Consider the following 12384-nt stretch of genomic DNA (forward strand, 5'->3'; position numbering starts at 1 on the left):
AATTAAAAGATGGCGCGTAACGGAAAAATGTGACGCGTAACCGAAAAATGTGACGGTAAATTTTTTTCCAACGCCGATAAGGAAGTTTCACTTCAAATAGAAAATAAATTTTAATAATTTTGAAATAAAAATAGTGTGAGAAAAAATGATTTTATTGTAAAAGTGTATTTTGTTAGTTTTTTTAAACTATTATATATTTTTAATTTTTTAGTTAAATTTCAATTTTTTTAATATTGAATTGTCATCGGTCCTTAATAAGTATACCGAATTTCGAGTTAAACCGACGTTTTGAAGGGGGTCAAAATCATGTTCGAAGATTCCGTTACAAACATACATACGTCTGAAGCTAGTAAAAGCGTATTAAAAAAAGAAATCAACCAGTATATACGTACATCCGTTCCCTCCTGTAATCGCGTTTGTAATCTGGGGTCCTGCGTCGGGAGACGGGCGACCTTCGTTTCACCTCTGGAAATCTGCTTCTTGGAGGTCTTCTGTCGGGCGACCTCGACCTTCTCTTCTCCGGAGGTCTTTGTTTCTCGGGAGAAATTCGCTTTTTGCTCTCTGCCGCTTTGGGTTTGACGGGCGGCGGCGACAGGCGCATCCTGCGATAGATCTCGTCCACACGGACCTGCAGCTCCTCGTCGTGTAACTCCTTCATTCGTTTCGTCCAGAACACGATCCACTCGGACTTGAAGTCGTGCTTGGACGGATCTTTTCCCTCTGTTCCAAATAGTAAAACGTATTTATTATTATTATCTTATCATATACCTTTAAACGATCAATTCTTGTATATATAATCTGAATCTCGGAAACGGCTTCAACGATTTTCATAAAATTTAATATACAGGGGATTTCGGGGCCGATAAATCGATCTAGCTACGAATTATTTTCATATAATATATAAAATATTGTTTTATTCGTGTTTTCAATAATCAACTTTATCGATAATAAACTTTATGACTCTTCCCGACATCTATTGGCGAATAATAATACTATTTTTCTTAATTGAGAGCAACTGACTGCTGTAAAGACACAATAACACTTCAGCAGATGGCGTTGTTAAGCAACCCGAAGCCAATAAGTGTTTGATTTAAGCTTAGACCAAGAAAGGGAATTGTTTATTTATATTATTTGTGTCTTTTTAACTCACATGTTCACATAAAAATGCCTAACCGATCTTGGAATATTTCATCATTTTATCAATATGTAATTCGTGTTTAAATATAATTTCTAAAAAACACAATTTATAGAAAAAAAAAGTTCGAGCAAAGCTCGGTCATCATCTAGTTTTTTTAAGCGTGAATCAATTTTTTTTTTTGTATTTCAGCAGATAGACATATTTCGTAAACCATAAACGATTGAATAAACTGCTTAAACATAATAATAATTTCAGTATTAAACTGACCGCTCTGTATCTGTTTGTAGCGTTTATTCCAAAACTTCTTCCACTCTTCGGGGTAGAGGGGGTGCTTCTCGGGGTTCTTCTCGTGGTACCGCAGAGTTTTCTCGGCGGACTCCTCGGCTTGACGCTTCTGATCTTCGGCCAGGGCCGCTTTGTATTTGTAATGCGAGCTTTTCTGTAACGTAAGTTTTCAATTACTAATGAATACCGCATCGATTCTATGCCAGCACATTCGTATAATTTAGACAACTTACTATTTTTGTCAGTTTATTTGTTTTCATGAACAACATCTATACACACTTTTAAAGGCTTTTCAGGTCCTTACCAATGTTTTGCGAATTTTGAAGAAAATTTAAAGTTTACTTTTTTTTATTGCTTAGATGGGTGGACGATCTCAGAGCCCACCTGGTATTAAGTGATTACTTGAGCCCATAGACATCTACAACGTAAATGCGCCACCCACCTTGACATATAAGTTCTAATAAGGTCTCAGTATAGTTACAACGGCTGCCCCACCCTTCAAACCGAAACGCATTACTGCTTCACGGCAGAAATAGGTGGAGTGGCGGTACCTACCCGCGCGGACTCACAAGAGGACCTACCACCAATGTGACTTTACACAATATGAAACACAAATAAAACATATGCTAATCGACTAATGGTACACTTTAGGAGAACAAACCCACGTACCTTATCGACGGGCTCTTCTTTATCGTCAGCAATCCAGGTGTACCTGGAGCGGTGCGGCGCGGCGGTCGGCCCCTTGTACGGCTCGTGTCTCGGCTTGGCGTGGCCGGAGACAGTACGCTCCCTGAACATTAATGGTAAAATAAAAAACTTTGTTTTTCTACACCCTGAAACAGATACAGCTTAAATAAGGTCTAACTAATTTAATAAAAGAATAACACCGCACTCACTATAAGGCGCTAAATTAAATAAAATTCAGATAAATTTAGTGTTACCAGACAAAAAAAAACCCAAAAAAAAAGGTGGTTTTTTTCTCCCAAATTGTAGAAGTTAGTAAGTAAATGTATTTAATATAATATATAAAAAAAAAAACAAATTTAGCTCAACCCTGTAATGCTTGTCAACAACATTAGACCAATGTAATGAAACTATTATATTATCATCGATCCTTGATACGTGTGCAAGTATTTTAACGTTCTTGATATAGCAAAAGTTGACTCAAATTTATATGGAGTTGGAACGTTTGCCTACGTTTGCTGCTAGGGGTGCTGTTCTAACTGCATACAAATTTGAGTAACTTTTACGCTATCGAGAACGTTAAGAACTCGCACTAAGCACACAGGTGTGATCAATGCGCTAGTATCTCGTGAGTATATGATCGTGTCACGTACCTGTACTTGGTTCTGGTGGGCGCCGGTCTGTGCTCCTCGTCGCTGATGTCCGACAGAGATTCTATAGACTGCGCGCGCACTCTTTGATTACGCTGTGAACAAAGATAATATCATATCGTCGCTGTCAAACCAAAATCTGTTAGGTATGTGCAAAAACTTTATTTTGAATTAACGAGTAAAAACATTTTCGTATAAAATTTGATATGAAGGTGAATTTTTAAGAACTATATCAAATTAAAGCTATAGATAAATATTTAAGGCTATAGAAACGTAACAGTTTTTTTTTTATACGCTAGATAGGACTGTGAACTATACGAAAAGGTCAAAAAGTAAAAATCTCAAAAGGTGCACATAGCAGATTTTTGTTTGACAACGCCGATATGTCAATAATGTCACATTATTTAGACCTACGTCTCTTGTTTAAATTCAATATTATACTGTACATTTCAACATTATACTGTACACATTGAAACGTTTTTACGCAGAAAATGGTATCCGCTTAAATTTGGAGCGGTTGTGAGCCGGAGCGGATAGTCACTCCCTGATGAGGGAGGTCGCTGTTATTTTAAAAGTCACATGAAATGTCACAATTTTCTAATATTTATTTTAACTACCCTACTTTTTATGACAATTAAGGCTTGAAGAAAGACTTATAAAGCTGCACACTGCACCGTATAAAATACAGTTTTTTCCATAACAATATTTGAAAAATGAATAGCGTTTTTTTTTTTCTATATATGTTGATAGCCTTAAAGAGCTATGCTAGCATTATCGAATGAGTAGGTGAGCTCGCGGGGCTCTAACCTGAGGACATTACTAACACTGGCCCTAGCAAGAGCAGTGCTTCGCAGTATCTACGACCGGATCGGAAACGCGACCCACTAAGAAGATCCGGCGAGAAACTCAGTGGGCTGTGTCTGTGGGTTTGTCGACTCGTTGAACCTTTCGTCGCAAGCGACGGGTTCGACAAGAACAGTGACCGGTGCTTGAGGTACCTAAAAGCACCGTTAGTGGATCGGGAGGATCTGAAATAACGTGTTTAGGGCGTATTCATTCAGGGTATATTCATTTTTCGAATATCGTTATGGAAAAATCTATATTTTATACGGTGCAGTGTGCAGCGTTATACGTCTTTCTTCAAGACTTAATTTTCATAAAAAGAAGGATATTTAAAATAAGTATTACAAAATTAAGGTGGACGTTTCATTGGACGACTTTTAGGGCATGTTTAGTCGACGGACTGTTTACCGTTCGGTCCGAATGCGATTGTATTAGGTATAGCTTCGAACTCAAGTTTCAATTTCGGAGGCAGAATTCACGTAGCGATGTCTATGGACTCCCATAACTCTGAACATCAGTCGCACTTACTTTATATGATTTACTGGGGGCAGACACGGGCGGCGGGGACGGGTCTCGTTTGCCCCTGAGAAACACACAAACACAAAACGTTAATTACATGTGGAAAGTTTTACAACGTAGAGATCTTCCACCGAGCGGATGATATTGCTCGGTGCACCGACGGTCCTAATGTTGTCGTTCGAATCTTGTATATATATAAGCCCATCTTGAAAATGTCGTCAGCCAGATTCAGGCATCTGTCAAATATCTTGTATTCTATGATAGCTACGGCTACATTAAACAAATTAAATGTCATGAACCCTTTTAGTGCTGAACTTAATTTCACATTTTTTGCAGAAATAGGCAAAGGAATTTTGGAAAAAATTCAAACTAAAAAAAAATTGTAACTTAAAAAAAATATTCAAAAATCAATGATAAATTCACAGCAAATAACTTTAAAAGGTTATTTATAAATGTTATTAACTTATTAAAAAAGTTATAGGTACATGCACGCGCAAAGACATGTCCGTACAGGTCTATACCGGTGTTGGGCATTAAGCAATTAATATTTTAACCATCGTAGGAATTGATTGAAAAATTAACTGCAATTAATTTATTCACAATTAATGTAATTGCAAATAATTTTTCAGTTGCATATTGCAATTAATTATATTTAATTTTAGTTATGTTAATTGAAAGATACAATTAAAATAATACGACTAATATTTTTAATTATTGTAAGAAACAATTAAAACTGCCTCTCCTATAGACTCTATACCTAAGACCTATTATCAAAATGTACAATAGTCGGTATACCGACGCTCTGCACTTTATACGTATTAATGGTCTATCTATCGACGGTTCGCGATCGAAGGGTTAAATTCACGATCACAATCAGGTAAACAATGGAAACTTTAAATAATACTAAGCGATTAATTTATATATACGTTATCACTTATCTTAGTGTTGCTGTTTTCAAAAACTACTCACGTATTTTCGTAATCTGAAACAAGCATACGTTTGATTAGTATTCGATTATTAATCATGTTAAAGTACAGATTGATGAATCTCTGTCTATTATACTGGTGGTAGGACCTCTTGCGAGTCCGCGCGGGTGGCTACCACTACCCTGCCTATTTCTGCCGTGAAGCACTAATGCGTTTCGGTTTGTAGGGTGGGGCGGTTGTAACTATACTTGATACTTAGAACTTATATCTCAAGGTGGGTGGCGCATTTACGTTGTGGATGTCTATGGGCTCCAGTAACCACTTAACACCAGGTGGGCTGTCAGCTCGTCCACCCATCGAGGCAATAAAAAAAACCCGTATCGACTATAACGTCGAGGGTATTTCGCCGGGCTGCTTCGTGGCAGAAACAGGCAGACTTGTGGACAAACTTTGAACTTCAGCACAGTCTAAGTCAATATAAGCTGCGCCAATAAAGAAACGAATCGAGAATGGCATCTATTGTCGTGCACTGATACTGGCACGGTAGAGTCGACAAATAAAAAGAAAGATCGAAAGAAAAAGTTGTTTATTGCAAAAAAAAAAACAAATTAGAGTCTAGTTTAGTTTATTTTGATCCCTGGCGGAGGGGGAGATATCTGATCTGGGATGCAACTTGCGTAGACACTTTTGGTGCCAGTCATCTAAGTCGCACAACTCGAACGGCCGAAAGATAAAAGTCAGAACTGATATTTTTTTGCAAGCAGTACGCGCCGTGTGCGACTAAGGACAGCAATAGTTTAGAGTGAGAGCGCATGATCGCCGCCGCCATTTTAGATTCGTTTCTTTATTGGCGCGGTTATACCAACACAGCATCCACTAGGCCATGCTGGTTTACAGGATTAAAACGACAAATGCTAAGTTGTCTTTATTGCCCTTTCGGATAGAGATCAGTTCTCTGGCACTCCAATTAGGAGAATACAGAAAATAAGCAAACTTAATAAAATTTCGCTTGAAGCGATCATGTGACTTCATTGAATCAACGAAGAAAAAAATTTATGTTTTACATAAGTGTCATATACTTACTCTTGCGTAAAGATTGTATCAGATCAATATCCACGACATCTTCGAATGAACAGAGCTCTTTTCCTTTAAAATGATCGGTTCTGTGTATCCATGTATTAATAGACTCCCTGTAAGAATTAAAATCAATTATTGTTAATAGCATTGGTTTTTAAACTACAAAAAAGAAAATCCTAGCAGTTTTTTTTATTGCTTAGGTAGGTCGACGATCTGACGGCGCACCTGGTGTTAAGTGGTTACCGGAGCCCATAGTTATCTACAACGTGAATGCTGCCACCTACCTTGACATACAAGTTCTAAGATATCAGTTTTTACAGTACGACTACCCGCCTTTCAAACCGAAACGCATTACTATTTCACGACAGAAGTAGGCAGGGTAGTGGTACCTACCCGTGCGGATTCACAAGACGTTCTACCACCAGTTAAAATCTTAACATGAGATCTTTTGTCTCTGGTATCAGACATGAAATTGAAAATTACTACATCCATACAGTAATGGAATTATATTTATGTATAGAGGTTTAGTGTCGAGCGCATGCCAGGGCGCCAGTGTCACTCAAACCAGAGTGTTGCTAACACTGGCCCAAGCAAAAGCAGTGCTTCAGAGAATCTACCACCGGATCGGAAACGCGACCCACTTTTTTTTTATTGCTTAGATACGTGGACGAGCTCACAGCCCACCTGGTGTTAAGTGGTTACTGGAGCCCATAGACATTCACAACGTAAATGCGCCACCCACCTTGAGATATAAGTTCTAAGGTCTCAAGTATAGTTACAACGGCTGCCCCTCCCTTCAAACCGAAACGCGTTACTGAGAAGATCCGGCGAGAAACTCAGTGGGTTGTGTCTATGGAACGGGGCGCTAGTGCTGGGACGGCGTACTTGTTCTTGTCGTATTCGTCCTTGTCGATGTGCGCGGGGCGGTGGCGGCCGTACGTGTCCTCGACGCGCTGCACGAAGCGGTGCACCACCACGCTCACGCCCTCGCGGTACAGCTGCTGGTTGCGGTACGGCGCCAGCAGCTCGTACGCCTTGTGGAAGTGACGTTGCTGCGGGCGTCACATGACATTATATAAGCTGCTCAACGATTCGTTGTTGAAATAAAGATACTTACAAATAAAATTATAGTTCCCGTTAAAATTGAAGAAATATAAAAAAAAATTAGTAAAATTTGGCAAACAGAGACGGCAGCACTGACGTTAGGTAAATAAATAAAACAAGAATCCGACTGACCCAATTCATTGTCTTATAGTTAACACACGGTAGACAAATTAGATAAACAATTAAATTAAATTATAAATTGATGGTTAGAGTAGTTAAAAAGCGTAATAGATACTTTATTTCAAACAACTTTTTACAGATACAGTTTAATACCTTGACCTAACGAAGTTTGAATATATTTTTTTCGTTTGACAATGACCTTGACTGCCTTAGGGTCGTAATGCGAGTGGGCATTTTTCATATATAATTGTTTCAAAAGTTTGAAGTTTATTTTTTCAATAACATTAAATTTAATATTGAAAATCAATATAATTAGTGTTTTTGTTCGTTTCGGATATTTTTTCAGTGGTTTCCTTCGAAACTGAACCGAACCGAGCAATAGCGTCGAATAAAATGCAAGACTAACGATGTAGTTGACGCGGTGCCAGTAGGAGGTCATGTGGTTGATGATGGTGCGCGGGTGGCCCTGCTTGTTGCAGAGCACGCACAGGTAGCAGGGCTCGGAGTGGCCGTCCTCGGGCGGGTGCTCTATGAGGTACTCGATGCCGGGCAGCGGCGCTCTGGGAACACGAGACGGTCCACTGCTTACTACAGTATCGGCACGCTGTGATGGCCGTTTTGACATATTACAATTTTTTTTAAAGGGATTTTATGACCTGGTAACTAAGACCTTTAAGTAATGTCTTATTTTAATTTATATTTTTATTGACGTATTACATAGTGATGTGAAATGTCAGTTTATTCTCGAAAAATATATAATGAAGTGTATAAGTTTTTATTGTAAGTAGGACCTGATTAAAAAGATTTAATAAAACCAAAATAGAAATCATTACTTAATATATTTGAACGATCTGAATATTGGGAATGAAAATGAATATAAATACTTTATATGCACACAAGAAACAAATTAATTGATTAAAAGAGACCAGAAAAAGGTGCCACAAAAGGTTATATTTAATCAGATTTGTTCATACTGCTATTTTCACTGTCGTCAATACTATCATCACCTACATTAATAAAATTATAAGTTATTTTAATTTTGTGTCCTAAAATAATACTTTCGATAAATTATATAACTGCACGTCACTATTGACAATAAAGAACAGGATTTTCTCCTTCAAATGTAATTACTATTAATACGAAACTTCATGAGTGGACCAACGTCAAAACCGCCATCATAGCGTGCTGGTAGTATTACTGTTCAATTTCTGAACGTCAAAGTGTCAGCGAGCGACGTCCGCCATGACACCAACGCTCTTTTAAATCCAGCCGTCCAGAGCAAACGCATTAATTTTATATTTCTCTTAAATTCAGTCTTTCAATTTGTCATATAAGGGTAAAATAAATATCTCAAAACAATAAATACAGTCCACGCTCGATTGCCACAACGCAACAATAACGATACATTTTCTAAAGGTTATTGAAGAAAAGACCATTGGTGAGTTAAAGTGTAAGACCATCAGCGCATTATTATACGAAGCGACAATACCGGTTTTCGAACCACCCAGACTGTAACTGAGTACTGGATACTGTAGGGATCCCAAGTTACTAGCGCTATGATATGTCCTTCTTCAAACTAGACGTGTGGAGAGTGCTTAATGGTAGGCAGCGGCTTGGCTCTGCCTCTGGTATTGCTGAAGTCCATGGCGACGGTAACCACTCACCATCAGGTTAGCTGTATGCCTGCAAGGGCAGTAACAAATAAAAAAGTAGCTTCCCAGAAACGAAGAATGCTATATTGGCTGGAGCCAAAGGTATGTTTCAGGTAATGTTTCAGGTATAGCGACTGTCTGTCTGTGTATTAAACATCACAAGTATCTTACTTGACATCGTCAATGATGTCCTGTATGTGGCACTTCACTTTCCTGTACTTCTCATACTTCTTTTCGACATCTTCCAAATTCTTTTTATGGTAATCTACTTCTTCGGCCATCTTTTGTAGTACCCTCTGAGTCGCTGTAACTGTAATATTCACATCTTATTTTAGTTTACATTCATTAATGTGGGAATACGAAAAACATTAAAGTGACTAGATGGATTAAGAACTGCTAAAGGCAGGTAGGAGGTAAAAAGTATATTTAATTCTCGACAGTAACACGCACACGGTCTTATTCCCTAGATATCGGAGGTTTATAAGCCTGTTACTATAATGTTATTCATAATCGTTCAATAGAAATAAAACGCTCATTAACAATCAAGTAAAGTGGATAAAGTGAGAGTCCTTTTAAACAAATATATTTTAGGAACAAATATAGCCACTATATAGATCAGCTATTTTAGCATCCAAGTTAAAAATGTCTGGTGTCTATTTAAAAACTGGGATCCACTTATCGTGAATTTGAAACCCCAAAGTCAAACAAACAGAAAGACCTCAAGATTCTGTCATTCCTTGTTCAGTGTTATTCAGATGTTAATTAACAATTTGTACTGAATTTCAAATGTCGTTATATAAGACATTAGCCGTCCACGTGGCCAAGAAAACTGTAAGTAACTATACCAATCGTCAGAGATAATAAAAATAAAATAACATACACGATGTTACATCGTAAAATGTGAAATGTAAGTCGTGAAAATCTAAAACCGGTGACGTAGTGAATTTCATATATTAGTTCATACTAGTGGTCCACATGTAGTCAAAATTCGACTATAATTAAACACTAACAACATTCTATTGTCAAAGACTATTATACTTCTATAATCACAGATTTCGCCAAGACTACACTATAGACAAATAATATTAAAGATAAACAATATTTAATCTATTCTCAATTTGATTACAGACTTTAAGCAATAAGAGAAGTTTGACAATAAACAAATAGTAGGCATGCGTGTGTGTGTCAAATACATGGGTAGTGTGTGTAACGTTTTTTTTTATTGGTTTAATGTACATATTTTATATGCATAATTTAAAAAAATATTAACATTCTGCACTCCTTCTCTACATTTTCTATAAGCGTGGGAAATTTCATACTCCTCTGTCCGCGCAATTTTCGTAAAAGGGGTACAAAGTTTTTGCTTCACGTATTAATATGTAGATAGAAACATACCCATGCTTTTTGATTGCTTCTGAAGGAAATGGTGCTCCTCGAATATGCTATTCGGCCACGCTGTGCACATCGCCAGTTTAATCTTGTGCTTCTTTCCAGATATATGGGTCTGGAATATTTTTTGTTTTAACGATATTTAAATCCCAGTATTTTCTTGTACCTAAATTTTCAATTTACATTTCGAACGTAGGCTACCAATATCTCCTAAGTGCTTTGATGGCAAGTTTACAGGAGACCATAAAAAACTAAAATGTTAACAAAATACGGGTGGTATTTATGAACACAAAATACAAATTTATTATTTTTACAGTAATTTTATATTGCTAAGAAGAAAATATTCAAATGACGTTCCTCTAGGGCTATAAGTAAGTTAGATGTAATTTTTTCTTGGTGTAAGTTCTTAAAAAGAAGACAACATATTTTTTTTTTAATAATACATTATTAGAAAATTACAAAAGTAGCCGCTTCTAACATTAAGATATATAAAGAAGTCAGGTGGTACAAAAAAAAACGTTTTCGTAAAAATGTGAGAGCTGTTGGCAGCTTACGGTCGATTTGCTATTTTTTTATTGCTTAGATGGATGGACGAGCTCACAGCCCACCTGGTGTTAGGTGGTCACTGGAGCCCATAGACATCTACAACGTAAATACGCCACCCACCTTGAGATATAAGTTCTAAGATCTCAGTATAGTTACAACGGCTGCCCTACCCTTCAGACCGAAACGCATTACTGCTTCACGGCAGAAATAGGCAGGGCGGTGGTACCTACCCGCGCGAACTCACAAGAGGTCCTACCACCAGTAAATCCAGCTATATCAGTGACGCTGCTGCTAACTAATATGTTATAACTAAGTTACCTGAAGTATGCTTTCGCCGCTGCAGACTGCTCCGCACGGGTAGCACAGATATATCCACTTGCCGGATATATCTCGTCCTTTCCGCTCGACCATGTTTCGCGTCTCGCCATCCTCGGTTTTGATCTTCAAACTGTTCAGATGGTCTTGAAACTCTTGCTCGGCCTAAAAAATACGCTATCGTGAGTTCAGTTTTGTTTTTACGTTTGAATCGTCGTAACGAATTTCTTATCTCGGCAATCATTCGCTGAAAAAATTTAATATATGCTGAAAATACCATTTCATTTTTACTTTCCTCTAGCGTACAATACTTACCGATTTGTTTTACCTAAAATTATGGAGGAATTGTGGAATTGTGACGTCAGTATTGACCGGAGTCAGGTATTTTATGTATATTAAACGTTCGTGTTTAATCTCAATACTTGAATTCTTAAAATAGTATTCTTTCCGATATATATTTTTTATCAGTCGAAATTGTAAATGATTCAACGTATTAGATTTATCAAACTGTTTTTAATATTTTCTATAGTACGCGCCAAACCAAAACGTTTCTATGAATTTTGTGAAAGTTCCTGTGCAGACTAATTAGGGGATGAAGAGTGATTACTAAATTTGAAATATTCAAATTAAATATAGTATAGTAATCGGCAAACTTCTTGAGCAAATGACCTTGACTGCGCAGAACCGAATTTTAGATCACTTTGGCGGTGAGGGTGAGGCGCGACGGCAGGGGAAATCGTATCGAGCGCGTTATTGGTAGATCAGTCGAGCCTTGCGTCCCGCACCGCGCCCTCATTCCGCTTGCTCCCAAAAGTACGCTTGCGTACAGTGGAAAGTCTATTGTTATTAATCGTTAAGTTATTTGTTATAATTGCTTGTGGACTTTATTGCCATTGCTATTTGTTGAGTGTTTGTTGATTTTTTATAAAACATACACTATGCCGTGACAAACTGGTGTAGTACTTAAAAGAAAGGGTAGAAAATTTGTGTACGATGTATATTGCTTCATTATAAAACAGGGGAAGAATGATATGGAAAAATTAAAACAGACTTCGGAAGCAACAAAAACATCAGTGAGTACTGTTAGGTGCATTATTAACGAAGCTAAAGGCTCTGGCTTGCTCGCCGTGTTTCGG

The 12384-nt window shown here is 37.5% G+C and overlaps 1 protein-coding gene across 1 annotated transcript in view; it reads right to left on the reverse strand.

Moving 5' to 3' along the window:
• Positions 1–12384, reverse strand: part of LOC101741942 (uncharacterized protein CG7065) — a 31206-nt gene that overhangs the window by 9974 nt on the left and 8848 nt on the right. The window contains exons 3-14 of the mRNA XM_012697349.4: positions 11252–11413; positions 10394–10502; positions 9170–9308; positions 7753–7906; positions 7008–7174; positions 6129–6235; positions 5089–5101; positions 4129–4183; positions 2761–2852; positions 2093–2213; positions 1406–1577; positions 393–720 (exon numbers count right to left, since the gene is read on the reverse strand). Of these exons, the coding sequence (XP_012552803.2) occupies positions 393–720; positions 1406–1577; positions 2093–2213; positions 2761–2852; positions 4129–4183; positions 5089–5101; positions 6129–6235; positions 7008–7174; positions 7753–7906; positions 9170–9308; positions 10394–10502; positions 11252–11413 (1619 nt within the window). The remainder of the gene's footprint in view (positions 1–392; positions 721–1405; positions 1578–2092; positions 2214–2760; positions 2853–4128; positions 4184–5088; positions 5102–6128; positions 6236–7007; positions 7175–7752; positions 7907–9169; positions 9309–10393; positions 10503–11251; positions 11414–12384) is intronic.

This window comes from Bombyx mori, chromosome 15, assembly GCF_030269925.1.
Source record: "Bombyx mori chromosome 15, ASM3026992v2".
In the NCBI taxonomy this organism is placed as follows: Eukaryota; Metazoa; Arthropoda; class Insecta; order Lepidoptera; family Bombycidae; genus Bombyx; species Bombyx mori.